At 46.5% G+C, this 15,167-nt stretch overlaps 1 protein-coding gene across 4 annotated transcripts in view; it reads left to right on the forward strand.

Annotated features, from left to right (window-relative positions):
- OFD1 (OFD1 centriole and centriolar satellite protein) overlaps positions 1 to 15,167 on the forward strand; it is a 112,925-nt gene that overhangs the window by 57,056 nt on the left and 40,702 nt on the right. For all 4 annotated transcript variants that reach the window (XM_063953522.1, XM_063953523.1, XM_063953520.1 and 1 more), the window contains exons 12-13: positions 6,671 to 6,762; positions 9,686 to 9,875. In XM_063953522.1, the coding sequence (XP_063809592.1) occupies positions 6,671 to 6,762; positions 9,686 to 9,875 (282 nt within the window). The remainder of the gene's footprint in view (positions 1 to 6,670; positions 6,763 to 9,685; positions 9,876 to 15,167) is intronic.

Here is a 15,167-nt window from a genome sequence, read left to right on the forward strand (position 1 = left end):
GCCCCGGCACTCTCATATAGCCAGACCCCCTGCTGCTAGCCTATGGTGCTGTTCAATTCTCTATATCTGGGCTTGCAATGCACCAGCTATACTATGAAGCCCTAAAACTACTATGCTACAGAGAATTGTCAATGCTATTGATGATTGTCAGAGGTTATTGCTATATTTCTTCACTGGGGCTGCTAAATAGAGCAAATGATGGGCGTCCCAGCGAGATAACCTCTACCAAAGTGCTATTCTAGGGAAGGGAAGAACTTGGTTAACTTCATAAATAAAGTGGAAAATCTATTTTTCACCGCTCCCTAGTGGTGATAAATGATCATATGTTAAAGTTGTTTATACTACACATTTACTTGTGAGCTGAAGATTTCAGCAGACACAAGTCTGAAAGGATAGTTGTTTAGGTTGTGCTTTGCCTGTTCCTTTCAAATGAATGTGAAACTAGCCACAACTAATGCCTGATGTACATGTTCATGTCACTTAAATAAAATGAATAACTGTGTTTCTAAGGGGTGGATGTACTAATATAGATGCTGCGGCCATTATGTGTAAGTACCCGCTTCACCTCCGGATCGCGGTGAAGTGGGTCCACATAACGGCAACATGCATTAATAACAAGTTTGACAAAGAGGGAGAGTGTTAAAGTACCTGTGTGCCGAAGTGCACACTCCCTCTTTCCGCTGCTTTTGCTGTCACTGAGTGGCGCGGCATACATTCTGAACATGCGCCAGTCAGAAATTCCCCAGTGTCACCCGTGGTCATATTGAAAACAAAAACAAAAAACTTTATTGTTCACTGGATGCACAGTTCCTGGCTGTCGAAGCCAACAGCCAGGGACAGTGCTATGCACAAGCAACAACAGCTGCAGCTGTTGAAATCGATAGGTTCAGTTGTCAGAATGGTCATGCCACTGACAGTTCATTAATTGCCCGGCACATCAGCGCGCTATCTTTAATCTTCTTATAATATTTTATTTCTCTAACGTCCTAAGTGGATGCTGGGGACTCCGTCAGGACCATGGGGAATAGCGGCTCCGCAGGAGACAGGGCACAAAAAGTAAAAGCTTTTGGACCTAGGTGGTGTGCACTGGCTCCTCCCCCTATGACCCTCCTCCAAGCCTCAGTTAGATCTTTGTGCTCGGCCGAGAAGGGTGCAATCTAGGTGGCTCTCCTGAGCTGCTTAGAAGTAAAAGTATACTTAGGTTTTTTTATTTTCAGTGAGTCCTGCTGGCAACAGGCTCACTGCAGCGTGGGACTAAGGGGAGAAGAAGCGAACTCACCTGCGTGCAGAGTGGATTGGGCTTCTTGGCTACTGGACATTAGTTTCAGAGGGACGATCACAGGCCCAGCCATGGATGGGTCCCGGAGCCGCGCCGCCGGCCCCCTTACAGATGCTGAAGCAAGAAGAGGTCCATAAATCGGCGGCAGAAGACTTTCCTGTCTTCATAAGGTAGCGCACAGCACTGCAGCTGTGCGCCATTGCTCCTCAGCACACTTCACACTTCGGTCACTGAGGGTGCAGGGCGCTGGGGGGGGGCGCCCTGGGAAGCAATGAATTTACCTTATTTGGCAAAAAATACATCACATATAGCTCCTGGGCTATATGGATGTATTTAACCCCTGCCAGTTTTCCAGAAAAAAGCGGGAGAAGAGCCCGCCGAGAAGGGGGCGGGGCCTATCTCCACAGCACACAGCGCCATTTTTCCCACACAGCTCCGCTGGTAGGAAGGCTCCCAGAATCTCCCCTGCATCCTGCACTACAGAAACAGGGTAAAAAAGAGAGGGGGGCACTTATTTGGCAAAATAACAGATATAAGCAGCTATAAGGGATAGACACTTATTGTAAGGTTGTCCCTATACATATATAGCGCTCTGGTGTGTGCTGGCAAACTCTCCCTCTGTCTCCCCAAGGGGCTAAGTGGGGTCCTGTCCTCTATCAGAGCATTCCCTGTGTGTGTGCTGGGTGTCGGTACGTGTGTGTCGACATGTATGAGGAGGAAAATTATGTGGAGGCGGAGCAATTGCCTATAATGGTGATGTCACCCCCTAGGGAGTCGACACCTGAATGGATGGCCGTAATTAAGGAATTACGTGACAGTGTCGGCACGTTTCAAAAAACTGTTGACGACATGAGACAGCCGGCAGCTCAGTTAGTGCCTGTCCAGGCGTCTCAAACACCGTCAGGGGCTATAAAACGCCCGTTAACTCAGTGGGTCGACACGGACCCAGACACAGACACTGACTCCAGTGTCGACGGTGAAGAAACAAACGTATTTTCCAGTAGGGCCACACGTTACATGATCACGGCAATGAAGGAGGTTTTGCACATCTCTGATACTGCAAGTACCACGAAAAGGGGTATTATGTGGGGTGTGAAAAAACTACCCGTAGTTTTTCCTGAATCAGAGGAATTGAATGAAGTGTGTGATGAAGCGTGGGTTACCCCCGACAAAAAAACTTCTAATTTCTAAAATATTATTGGCACTATATCCCTTCCCACCAGAGGTTAGGGCTCGTTGGGAAACACCCCCTAGGGTAGATAAGGCGCTCACACGCTTATCAAAACAAGTGGCGTTACCGTCTCCAGAAACGGCCGCCCTTAAGGAGCCAGCAGATAGGAGGCTGGAAAATATCCTTAAAAGTATATACACACATACTGGTGTTATACTGCGACCAGCTATCGCCTCAGCCTGGATGTGCAGTGCTGGGGTGGCGTGGTCGGACTCCCTGACTGAGAATATTGATACCCTGGATAGGGACAGTATTTTATTGACTATTGAGCAATTAAAAGATGCATTTTTATATATGCGAGATGCACAGAGAGATATTTGCACTCTGGCATCAAGAGTAAGTGCGCTGTCCATTTCTGCCAGAAGAGGGTTATGGACGCGACAGTGGTCAGGTGATGCGGATTCAAAACGGCACATGGAGGTATTGCCGTATAAAGGGGAGGAGTTATTTGGGGTCGGTCTATCAGACCTGGTAACCACGGCAACGGCTGGGAAATCCACATTTTTACCTCAAGTCACCTCTCAACAGAAAAAGACACCGTCTTTTCAGCATCAGTCCTTTCGTTCCCATAAAGGCAAGCGGACAAAAGGACAGTCATATCTGCCCCGGGGTAGAGGAAGGGGAAAAAGACTGCAGCAGACAGCTTCTTCCCAAGAACAGAAGCCCTCTTCCGCTTCTGCCAAGTCCTCAGCATGACGCTGGGTCCTTACAAGCAGACTCGGGTACGGTGGGAGGTCGTCTCAGAAATTTCAGCGCGCAGTGGGCTCACTCGCAAGTGAACCCCTGGATCCTGCAAGTAGTATCTCAGGGGTACAAATTGGAATTCGAGACGTCTCCCCCTCGCCGGTTCCTGAAGTCTGCTTTACCAATAGCTCCCTCCGACAGGGAGGCGGTATTGGGAGCCATTCACAAGCTGTACTCCCAACAGGTGATAATAAAAGTACCCCTCCTACAACAAGGGAAGGGATATTACTCCACACTGCTTGTGGTACCGAAACCAGACGGCTCGGTGAGACCGATTTTAAATCTAAAATCTTTGAACACTTATATCAAAAGGTTCAAATTCAAGATGGAATCACTCAGAGCAGTGATAGCGAACCTGGAAGAAGGGGACTATATGGTGTCTCTGGACATCAAGGATGCCTATCTCCATGTCCCGATTTGCCCTTCTCACCAAGGGTATCTCAGGTTCGTAATACAGAACTGTCATTATCAGTTTCAGACGCTGCCGTTTGGATTGTCCACGGCACCCCGGGTCTTTACCAAGGTAATGGCCGAAAGGATGATTCTTCTTCGAAGAAAAGGCGTATTAATTATCCCTTACTTGGACGATCTCCTAATAAGGGCAAGGTCCAGAGAACAGTTAGAAGTCGGAGTAGCACTATCTCAAGAAGTACTACAACAGCACGGGTGGATTTTAAATATTCCAAAATCGCAGCTGATTCCGACGACACGTCTGCTGTTCCTTGGGATGATTCTGGACACAGTCCAGAAAAAGGTGTTTCTCCCGGAGGAGAAAGCCAGGGAGTTATCCGAGCTAGTCAGGAACCTCCTAAAACCAGGAAAGGTGTCAGTGCATCCATGCACAAGGGTCCTGGGAAAAATGGTGGCTTCTTACGAAGCGATTCCATTCGGCAGATTCCACGCAAGAATTTTTCAGTGGGATCTGCTGGACAAATGGTCCGGATCGCATCTTCAGATGCATCAGAAAATAACCCTGTCTCCAAGGACAAGGGTATCTCTTCTGTGGTGGCTGCAAAGTGCTCATCTCCTAGAGGGCTGCAGATTCAGCATTCAGGACTGGATCCTGGTGACCACGGATGCCAGCCTGAGAGGCTGGGGAGCAGTCACACAAGGAAGAAACTTCCAGGGAGTGTGGTCAAGCCTGGAGACTTCACTTCACATAAATATACTGGAACTAAGGGCAATTTACAATGCTCTAAGCCTAGCAAAGCCTCTGCTTCAGGGTCAGCCGGTGTTGATCCAGTCGGACAACATCACAGCAGTCGCCCACATAAACAGGCAGGGCGGCACAAGAAGCAGGAGGGCAATGACAGAAGCTGCAAGGATTCTGCAATGGGCGGAAAATCATGTGATAGCACTGTCAGCAGTGTTCATTCCGGGAGTGGACAACTGGGAAGCAGACTTCCTCAGCAGACACGACCTCCACCCGGGAGAGTGGGGACTTCATCCGGAAGTCTTCCTCATGATTGTGAACCGTTGGGAAAAACCAAAGGTGGACATGATGGCGTCACGCCTCAACAAAAAACTAGACAGGTATTGCGCCAGGTCAAGAGACCCGCAGGCAATAGCTGTGGACGCTCTGGTAACACCTTGGGTGTTCCAGTCAGTGTATGTGTTCCCTCCTCTGCCTCTCTTACCCAAGGTACTGAGAATTATAAGACGGAGAGGAGTAAGAACTATACTATTGGCTCCGGATTGGCCAAGAAGGACTTGGTACCCGGAACTTCAAGAGATGCTCACAGAGGACCCGTGGCCTCTGCCGCTAAGAAGGGACCTGCTTCAGCAGGGACCCTGTCTGTTCCAAGACTTACCGTTGCTGCGTTTGACGGCATGGCGGTTGAACGCCGGATTCTGAAGGAAAAAGGCATTCCAGATGAAGTTATTCCTACCCTGATTAAAGCTAGGAAGGATGTAACCGCACAGCATTATCACCGTATTTGGCGAAAATATGTTGCGTGGTGCGAGACCAAGAAGGCCCCGACAGAGGAATTTCAACTAGGTCGTTTCCTACATTTCCTGCAAACAGGACTGTCCATGGGCCTAAAGTTAGGGTCCATTAAGGTTCAAATTTCGGCCTTGTCGATTTTCTTTCAGAGAGAATTTTCTTCATTTCCTGAAGTTCAGACTTTTGTAAAAAGGGTACTGCATATACAGCCTCCCTTTGTGCCCCCAGTGGCACCTTGGGATCTCAATGTAGTTTTGGGATTCCTAAAATCACATTGGTTTGAGCCACTTGCCACGTTGGAATTAAAATATCTCACATGGAAAGTGGTAATGTTGTTGGCCCTGGCTTCTGCCAGGCGAGTATCTGAATTGGCGGCTTTATCCTATAAAAGCCCTTACCTGAGATTTCATTCGGATAGGGCGGAATTGAGGACTCGTCCTCAATTTCTTCCTAAGGTGGTTTCAGCGTTTCACCTAAACCAACCTATTGTGGTGCCTGCGGCTACTAGGGACTTGGAGGACTCCAAGTTGCTGGACGTAGTCAGGGCCCTGAAAATATATGTTTCCAGGACGGCTGGAGTCAGGAAATCTGACTCGCTGTTTATCCTGTATGCACCCAACAAGCTGGGTGCTCCTGCTTCTAAGCAGACTATTGCGCGTTGGATTTGTAGTACAATTCAGCTTGCACATTCTGTGGCAGGCCTGCCACAGCCAAAATCTGTAAAAGCCCATTCCACAAGAAAAGTGGGCTCATCTTGGGCGGCTGCCCGAGGGGTCTCGGCTTTACAACTTTGCCGAGCAGCTACTTGGTCAGGGGCAAACAAGTTTGCTAAATTCTACAAATTTGATACCCTGGCTGAGGAGGACCTGGAGTTCTCTCAATCGGTGCTGCAGAGTCATCCGCACTCTCCCGCCCGTTTGGGAGCTTTGGTATAATCCCCATGGTCCTGACGGAGTCCCCAGCATCCACTTAGGACGTTAGAGAAAATAAGATTTTACTCACCGATAAATCTATTTCTCGTAGTCCGTAGTGGATGCTGGGCGCCCATCCCAAGTGCGGATTGTCTGCAATACTTGTACATAGTTATTGTTAACAAAATCGGGTTTTTGTTTTAGTGAGCCATCTTTTCAGAGGCTCCTCTGTTATCATACTGTTAACTGGGTTCAGATCACAAGTTGTACGGTGTGATTGGTGTGGCTGGTATGAGTCTTACCCGGGATTCAAAATCCTTCCTTATTGTGTACGCTCGTCCGGGCACAGTATCCTAACTGAGGCTTGGAGGAGGGTCATAGGGGGAGGAGCCAGTGCACACCACCTAGGTCCAAAAGCTTTTACTTTTTGTGCCCTGTCTCCTGCGGAGCCGCTATTCCCCATGGTCCTGACGGAGTCCCCAGCATCCACTACGGACTACGAGAAATAGATTTATCGGTGAGTAAAATCTTATTTTTTCTTTACTGTTTTTCTCTCTCAGAGGAAGCTGCACAGTTACGTGAAGACACCATTGTACTCAACATGAGGAAACAAGAACTAGAACAAGCCATTTCTCGCACAAAACAACTGGAGGTAAGTACCTGCGTGCTATCATGATCCAGATACATGTTGTTTAACACCCACTCTCTAGCTTTTCTAGAGCTTATGACTGCTGGGCCATTACCCTGCGTTAGAAGGAAACTACCTTACATTTTGTTCACCCCACAACACACCATTTTGTTTACCCCACGGTCAGTGTTTCCTGACATTGTGGAACTGTTTGTTTTGTATTTAGTTATGCCCCATATTTTTAGTTAGGTTGTCTGAGCCTAATTTGGTCTTCTGTTTGTGCTTTAGTCAATAAGGAAATGTCACACAGTAGGGGCACTAGTAAAAGCTATGTTTCTGCAGCAGGGTACACAGGTTTCCACAGGGAAACATCTGGGTGTAGAGTTGATCTTGATCCAGAGGCACCAACAGGCTAAAGCTTTAGCTGTCCCAAGATGCATTAGGGCCTCCTCTATAACCCGGCCTCCAGGTACTGAGGGCTCAGTTTTCGAGTTGGTGCCTGCAGCAGCAGATCACCTAACAGGAGGGCTGCACTGGGCAGCCCTGAAAAGCTTTTCTAAGAAAAGTTTTTGTGGCTGGGCTGTCAGCGCAGTATGTCAGAGGGACATTCAACGCTGCAGCTGCATCACCTCCCAAGTGGCATTGCATACTCCTGCTGGCCTGGTACCCAGGTACTTGCGACGTTGACGTCATGGCTTAGGTACAGAGTCGCAGACTACTCTCCTGGTTCGCGTGGTTGCTATGGGGAGGAGGTAAGGGGGTCCCCCAGGCGGGACCCGCCATCAAATCGCGTTCCATGCGCAGTCTGGGGAGACGGACCGCGGCACTGGCGTGGACACTGTCACTGGGCAGGGACCCCACTAGACCACCAGGGCATTGGAGCGCAGCTCGGGTGTACTAACACGGTGGCATACATAAACCATCAAGGAGGCACTCGAAGCCGCATGGCAATGATGGAAGTGTCAAAAATCCTTTGCTGGGCGGAAAGCCATCTGCCAGCTATTTCGGCAGTGTTCGTGGACGCACTGGCAGTTACGTGGAACTTTTGACTGCCTTACATATTCCCTTCGGTGTCCCTCCTGCCCAGGTTACTGCGGAAGTTCAAACAAGAAGGAGGAATGCTAATCCTAGTTGCTCCTGCGTGGCCCAGACGGCATTGGTTCTCAGACCTGCAGGGTCTGTCGACAGGGCGTCCCCTTCTACTTCCACAGCATTAAGACCTCCTTGTACAGGGCCCTTGTCTCTATGTCCCTCCCGTGGCTCCATGGGATCTGTCTGTTGTGCTGAAAGCCCTCGAGTCTCCTTTGAACTTCTCGAGTCGGTGGACCTTAAATGGCTCGCGGCCAAGGTCCTGTTCTTGCTGGCTATTGCCTCTGCAAGAAGGGTGTCGCACTTAGGAGCCTTGTCCCATCGTCCACCCTTTCTGATCTTTCACCGTGACCGGGCAGTTCTACGAACTCGACCCAGTTATTTGCCTAAGGTGGTGTCAGCATTTCACCTTAACCAAGAGATTGTGGTCCCGGCCTTTATCTCTTCAGACTTGTCAGCCAAAGAACGTTCTTTGGATGTGGTAAGAGCTCTCCGTATCAACGTGGAGAGGACTGCCTCTATTAGGCGGTCAGATGCCCTCTTTGTCCAATTTAGTTTCCACAAGTGTGGCTGGCCTGCGAACAAGCAAACCCTGGCCAGATGGATTAGAATGGTGATTGCACAAGCTTATGTGCAGGCTGGACTCTCAGAAAATAAGTTTTATGGCAGACTTACCATGGTTAACACTTTTACCGCAAAGTACATAGGGTTCCACGGGGTGCCCACCCTGACACACCTTGGTTCTTTGGGTTGTATGGCATTAGCCGCTGGTACCTTCTCCTGTCGTGAGAATGTGGTTCTATGTGATTAACATCTGTCTTCTCTCTTGCCTGCTCCTGCATTGGACTGGTTATCGAAAATGAGCTCTCAGTGCCTGGAGGCGGGGTTATAGAGGAGGTCCTTATGCATCCTGGGACAGCTAAAGCTTTAGCCTGTTGGTGTCTCTGGATCAAGATCCACTCTACGACCCGATGTTTCCCTGTGGAACCCTGTGTACTTCGCAGAAAAAGTGTTAACAATGGTAAGTCTACCATAACACTTCTTTTTTTTTTTTTTTCAAAATGTACAAATGGCAGGCACATGCTAGCACACAGGTTCTCAAACTCGGTCCTCAGGACCCCACACAGTACATGTTTTGCAGGTCTCCTCACAGAATCACAAGTGAAATAATTAGCTCTACCTGTGGCTCTTTTAAAATGTGTCAGTAAGTAATGAGTACACCTGTGCACCTGCTGGGTGACCTGGAAAATGTTGACTGTTTGGGGTACTGAAGAGGGAGTTTGAGAACATATGCGCTAGCAGGTATAACTGTATACGTAGACTCAGGATTCCATGGACAATACAATATTCCTTAGACTCAGCTAAGCCATACAGTCAGTCCTGCGAGACATTCCATAGAATACTGGACAGCATATTCAGGATGCAGGTTCACCCACCTTGCAGGAACTACTGGCCTTGAAACAACCCAGATGTATTCTCAATAATAAGAAGAGAAAAATAAAAATTCACCTTTTTTTGTTTCAGCTCAACCTGGTGTTAAATGCATATTTGCTTGTGGTTTTCAATTTGATGATATTATCCTTTCGGCCTGGTTGAATAGCGTATTTATGAGATGTTAGCTACACTTTCTGAATAACCACATTTATCAGATTTGTCCTTTTTACTAAATTAATAACCTAGATCCAGTTAGTCTGCAGTAAAACACAAAACTGCTGCATTTCTACATGTGTGTGGCTAGCTTAACTGTACCCTTTATGTCATTAACGACCTTTAGGCTTCTCCTCCTAAAACCAGTGTACAGTACATATCGTTTATACTCTATATTATTTGTACATCTAACTAGTTGTTGTTCCTTTAGGCAAAGGTGAATGCCCTGAAAGCTCAGTTGTCCCTAGCAACCCAACAGAATCACCACTTAACTGAAAAGCTAAAAGAGATGGTGGACTACCCCGTGGTAAAAGAAGAGAAGCTGGAACTTCAGGCTCAAGTCAAGTTACTGTCCCACCAGCTAGAGGAGCTGCAAAGAGAAAATCAGCTGCTTAGAGAAAGTGAGCAACGTTTCCTATACTGACTACTAATGAACTAGATTTTCACCTCATTAATTCACCAATAACTTAAGTAGTTATTGTCATCCAGAATGTTAGGATGCTTTTATGTCTAATGATGCCAGATTAGATGTGTTGCAAGATGTCAATTTGTTACAGGAAAAATCAATAAAAATAAATAAATTTTATATATATATATGGAGAACGCTTTTTAGAGAGGGGTTACCCCAAGACTTTAGTGGAAGAAGCACAAATCAGGACTCATGCTACAAACCGACAGGATCTTCTGAAATATAGGGTCAAAGACGAACAGAACCAGGGACTGAATTTTATCACATCTTTTAACTGTCAGGACAAAAAGATTCGGAGTATTTTAAATAAACACTGGGGGATTTTACACACAGATACTGTTTTAAGCTCAATTTTACCAGACAAACCACAGGTGGTTTTTAGAAAAGCAAAGAACTTAAAAGACCATCTTGCACCAAGCATGCTGCTTCCTGTCCAACATGAAAAAGATAAAAATAATTTTTTGGATAGAAAGGGACTTGTTAAATGCCAACATTGTAATATTTGTCAATTTGTGAACCCCAATACAAAATCTTTTTCTAATACAGATGGTTCCAAAACATACCTTTCAAAAGATCGAGCAACATGTAATACGTCCTGGGTAGTATATATGCTTGAATGCCCTTGTGGACTTAGGTACATAGGGAAAACTAGAAGACAGCTAAAATTACGTATTCAAGAGCATATTAGAAGCATAAAAAATAAACAGGAACATCATTCGGTACCTAAGCACTTTAAACTATGTCATGGATCCGACCCTAAAGGTCTCACAATCAGAACGCTTGAAATAGTCCATATGGGACGAAGAGGTGGCGATCGGGAGAAAAAACTTTCACAGCGGGAAATGCATTGGATTTATGAATTAAAAACTTTGGCCCCCAGAGGTCTCAATGACAATTACGAAATTGCACCCTTTTTATAAGAAGTAATATGTACACAATTTTTTAATTTTTTTTTTTTTTTAATATCCTAAAATTTTTTCATGTATATATCATATTTATAATTTTCATACAGATAATTCCATTCCAAATTTGCACTGTCACTTTAAAATGTATTATTAATCTGCACAGTATGCTGCTAGCACTTTGGATAACTAATTTAAAATTGCACAAATCTATATGCAGTAGCACTCTTTTGACATAGTCAAATCGTGCACTTCATTTATGTATTTATTTAAATAATTATTTATAGTTTGCATAAGCACTTTTGAACACTGCACCTTCTTAAACTGTGACATCCCGTTCACAGAGAATAATGAAAATATTTTTTCATTCCATAACATTGAATTTCCCTTTGTTCAATTGGTAGCATGGGACACATGTTTATAACCCCTGTCCTATATTGTCAACATATTAGGTGTTGGAATAGTACGTAGTCTCCAATAAAATGGCGCCGTACAACAGACCAATCTGACTGACTGAAGGAACCCAGACGCTGCGCTGACGGGCGGCACTGTGACCGGCCTGGCAGGCGCATGCGCACTGGGTTCTATGAGGCCAGTTTGAGAAAGGGCGGACGTCATTGCTCCTGTCTAGCCGTGACTTCCGGCGGTCGCGGCGGACAGAAGCGTGACAACCGCTCCTAATGCATGGAACACTCCTTGCCGAGTACATAAACCTGAGAGTCATTTGTCTGGTGCATGATGCACCTTAAAATAAGTATAAATATAAAGAATAAAAAATACATTTCCGGACGGAAGTGATGTCACTTCCGGAAAACCGGGAGGAACAGCAATTACATGTGCAATTAAATTAATTAAGAGGGGTATAAATATGTGTCCATACACTCACTAGTATTACACTCCTGAGGAAGTCCAGGCTGTTGGCGTAGGACGAAACGCGTTGAGTGTTCACTCGTATGGACGACTTAAAACACAGATAAGCTGTTTTTATTTTATTATATGGTACGGGCAATGTTTTTACTGTCGGACTAGTTCCAAATAAATGTATATTGTTTGTGTAAATAGTATTACACTATTGGTCTTTTTTACTCTTTTTCTGACCAAATGAGTAACAAGATGAAGGAAGATTAACAGGAGATCATTGAGATCACTGATGACGCCGCTCAAATTGTGACTTTATGCTATTCTAAAGGTGGTTGGAATTCCACCATACACGGTACAGTTCCACTTTACAGGGTGATATCAAGGGTGATGGTCACATTATATATATATAATATTACACTAGGAGGCGCCTATTCTCACCTTTTGTTTTCCATATATATATATATATATATATATATATATATATATATATACTAGGTGCTTCATCGCGCCCTATGGGCGCTCTTCACACCGTCGCAAGGGGCTATGCCCCTTAACGTCTGTCTTGGGTTCAATATTTGTATTATATGGAGTATTACCTGCATTCCTAGTTTTGTTAGTGGTTAAATATTGCATGACGGAAGGGCATCCGATGGTTAACAGCGGCTGCAGGGCATGATTTACAGAATGTAGCGGGTGCGGGGGGGACCACAGATGGGGGTGGGTATCTGTAGATGGTGCGGATGCAGAGGGGGGGGGGGGCGCGGAGGTACTGTGGGGCCGTGGATGGTGGTCATAGGCGCTGCGGGTGAGTGAGCGGTGGGGGTGCCGCGGGTGGGGGAGGGGCAGGTGCAGGGATGTCGCGGGTGGGGGAGGGGTTCTGGAGGTGCAGGTGTGCCGTGAATGGGGTTGGGATGCGACGTAGGTGGGGGGAGGGGCGGGGATGCAGCGGGTGGGGAAGGGGCAGGTGCAGGGGGTGCGGCGGATGGGGTTGGGGGTCCGGAGGGGCTGCGGGTGGTGGAGGGGAGGGTGCTGCGGGTGGGGTGGTAGGTGTAGTATATATATAATACAGAGGCAGCATACAGTGGTGTGTGTGTATATATACAGTATAAGATAGGGGGGAGGTGGGTTACCCTGTATGTGCCGGGTGATGACGCTCTCCAGCCACTCCAGCCTCTGGTTGATCCGCAGGGTGTCCCCCTTGTCCTCAGCCTCCAGCCACCTGCTACTGCAGCTGGCCTCGCCGCCGTTGTCGGGGGGCTCCGGTGCCTGCACATAACACCCGGCCAGTGCCTGCGCACCGGCAGGGCAGGCAGCCATGGAGGCACACAGAGCAGCAGTGTATATTCTTTCTATTGAGGCGGCCGTGAGCCAATCGCAGGCAGCCATGGAGGCTCACGGGTCCGCAGCACTCCTGATTGGCTGCCGGTCCGTGAGCTCCGATTGGCTCAGGGCCGGCTCAATAGAAATTGGCTCAGGGCCGGCTCAATATGTAGGCTCCTGTGGGGAGGTGTCCGGTCCCTCCTGCGACCACGGTGCACAGCCCTGCTCGGGTAGCCAGTGGGTTAATGATGAGGAACATGTGGCGTCTGCAGGTGAGTGATGTCCAGGCGGTCAGGACGGAGTGGAGGATGCGGTTGGTTATGTGACAGATGTCTCCCACGGCGTTAGGGTTGGGGTCGGGGTGTGCGTGTCCCGGTGTCCGAGCAGTAGCGATGGTGCACCTCAGGCTCAGCACCTGTTGCTTGTTTCTCAGTGTCCCTTTGCTGCGGCTGTCTCAACAGGCATTGTGTGAGGCTGGTAGTATTCTGTGGAAGGGCTGGTCCCTCTGCTGTTGGCACTGGGCATGGTGTTACCTCCCTGCAGATGCTGTGACTCTGACTGTGACTCCGCCCAGCGTTAGCCACAGAGTTACAGATCTGGGCAATTATATAGAGCTTTTTTATTATAATAGCTTGAGGTATATAGTCATAGATGTTCTCCATTGACCTCAAATACAAAATGAGTTGCTGTTGGGGATGGGGCTCCAGGCATTTCCACTGCTTTGAGAATGAGCGTGGCGATTTTATCAGAGGTTTAATCCAGCTCCTTTAATGGACATCCAAGAAAGAAGGGCCAGGGGCACTTTGAGATTGAGGTTTTGAGAACATCATTAATAAGGCCGGCTATATAATTGCAAGTCTGTTTGGCGCAGGTCGTCCAGATGTAAACAAAAGATCCCACTGCACCATAACCCCTCGAGCACTGGTCTGAAGTGGCTGCATGGACACTCACTTGAGTAGGGACCAAGTAGGACCTATAGTAGACCTTATAAGCATGCTCCTTAGTAGTGATGTAATTGAAGGTCTAAAGATCCTTCCTCTCACCAACCAGTGTGCCACCCAAGTCGGCTTCCCAATTAATCCAAATGAATCTTATTTTCTTTTTTTTTTTTTTCAGGATGGGTTGTGGGGCGACCGCTTCTCCCATCCACTAGCTGTCATTTTATAATCCTCATTTTGTACACAGCTTTAACACATTTTGTTCGTTAACACTGAGATGATTGCACTGGTAATATAGAAAATGAAATAATTTTCTGGCAATGCTTGCGAAACGAGGGAATATTTTCTCACCACGGTCGCATTATCTGGTTTAAAAATTTGTGGGAAGGCAGATATTGAGTCTGAGTCAGATTGTAAGCAAAGCAAAAATGCAAGCAACTGGGCAAAACCATGTGCCTCTGCAGGTGGGGCAGATGTAACAGTTAGACTTGGGTGGGGTGTGTACAAACTTCAATTTAAATTGCAGTGTAAAAATAAAGCTGTCTAACATGTTGGGCTACATGCATAAGCAGCCATTATTTACCCTGCACAGAAAAAATATAAATGTATTTGCTCCCCTTGCATGACAACACTATTTTTTCAGACAAAAATGTACTTTTTTTTTTTTGTTTTTGTTTTTTTTGCTTTGCTTACAAATATGAATCTGGCCCATTATGCTTACATTTAGAACAATATAATAAAAAGCATGAAACACCCAGTAGTGCTGCATCCTTTTATAGACCAGTGTCCTCTTACTCATGATTTCTTAGAGACATACTGTAAATTAAGCTATATCGAGCCATATTTTAGAAGAAAATTAGTAAGGTCTAAAATAATAAATGGGCCCAGTCCTAAAGTTGAAATAGTTAGGATTTATTACTTTTTACTTTTTAAACTTTGAATTTAACAAGGAACAGAGACACCTACAGATTACATACATAATATGTAGTCTACAGTCCTATAGGTGCAGTACATTTACATGTAGAAATTTTTTAATTTAGCTAGATTGTATTTCTGTGTCCAAAGATGGATATAATATGGTAACAGTGTCATGAGTTCACCTGGGTGGGGTTTGAGAGGAATTATTCTATTAAGGAGGTGTTTCAGGATTGGAGGTAAAAATCTCTGCATTGCAGTTATGAACTAGATTTATGACCGCAGAGA

Source organism: Pseudophryne corroboree, chromosome 2 (genome assembly GCF_028390025.1).
Source record: "Pseudophryne corroboree isolate aPseCor3 chromosome 2, aPseCor3.hap2, whole genome shotgun sequence".
NCBI lineage: Eukaryota > Metazoa > Chordata > Amphibia > Anura > Myobatrachidae > Pseudophryne > Pseudophryne corroboree.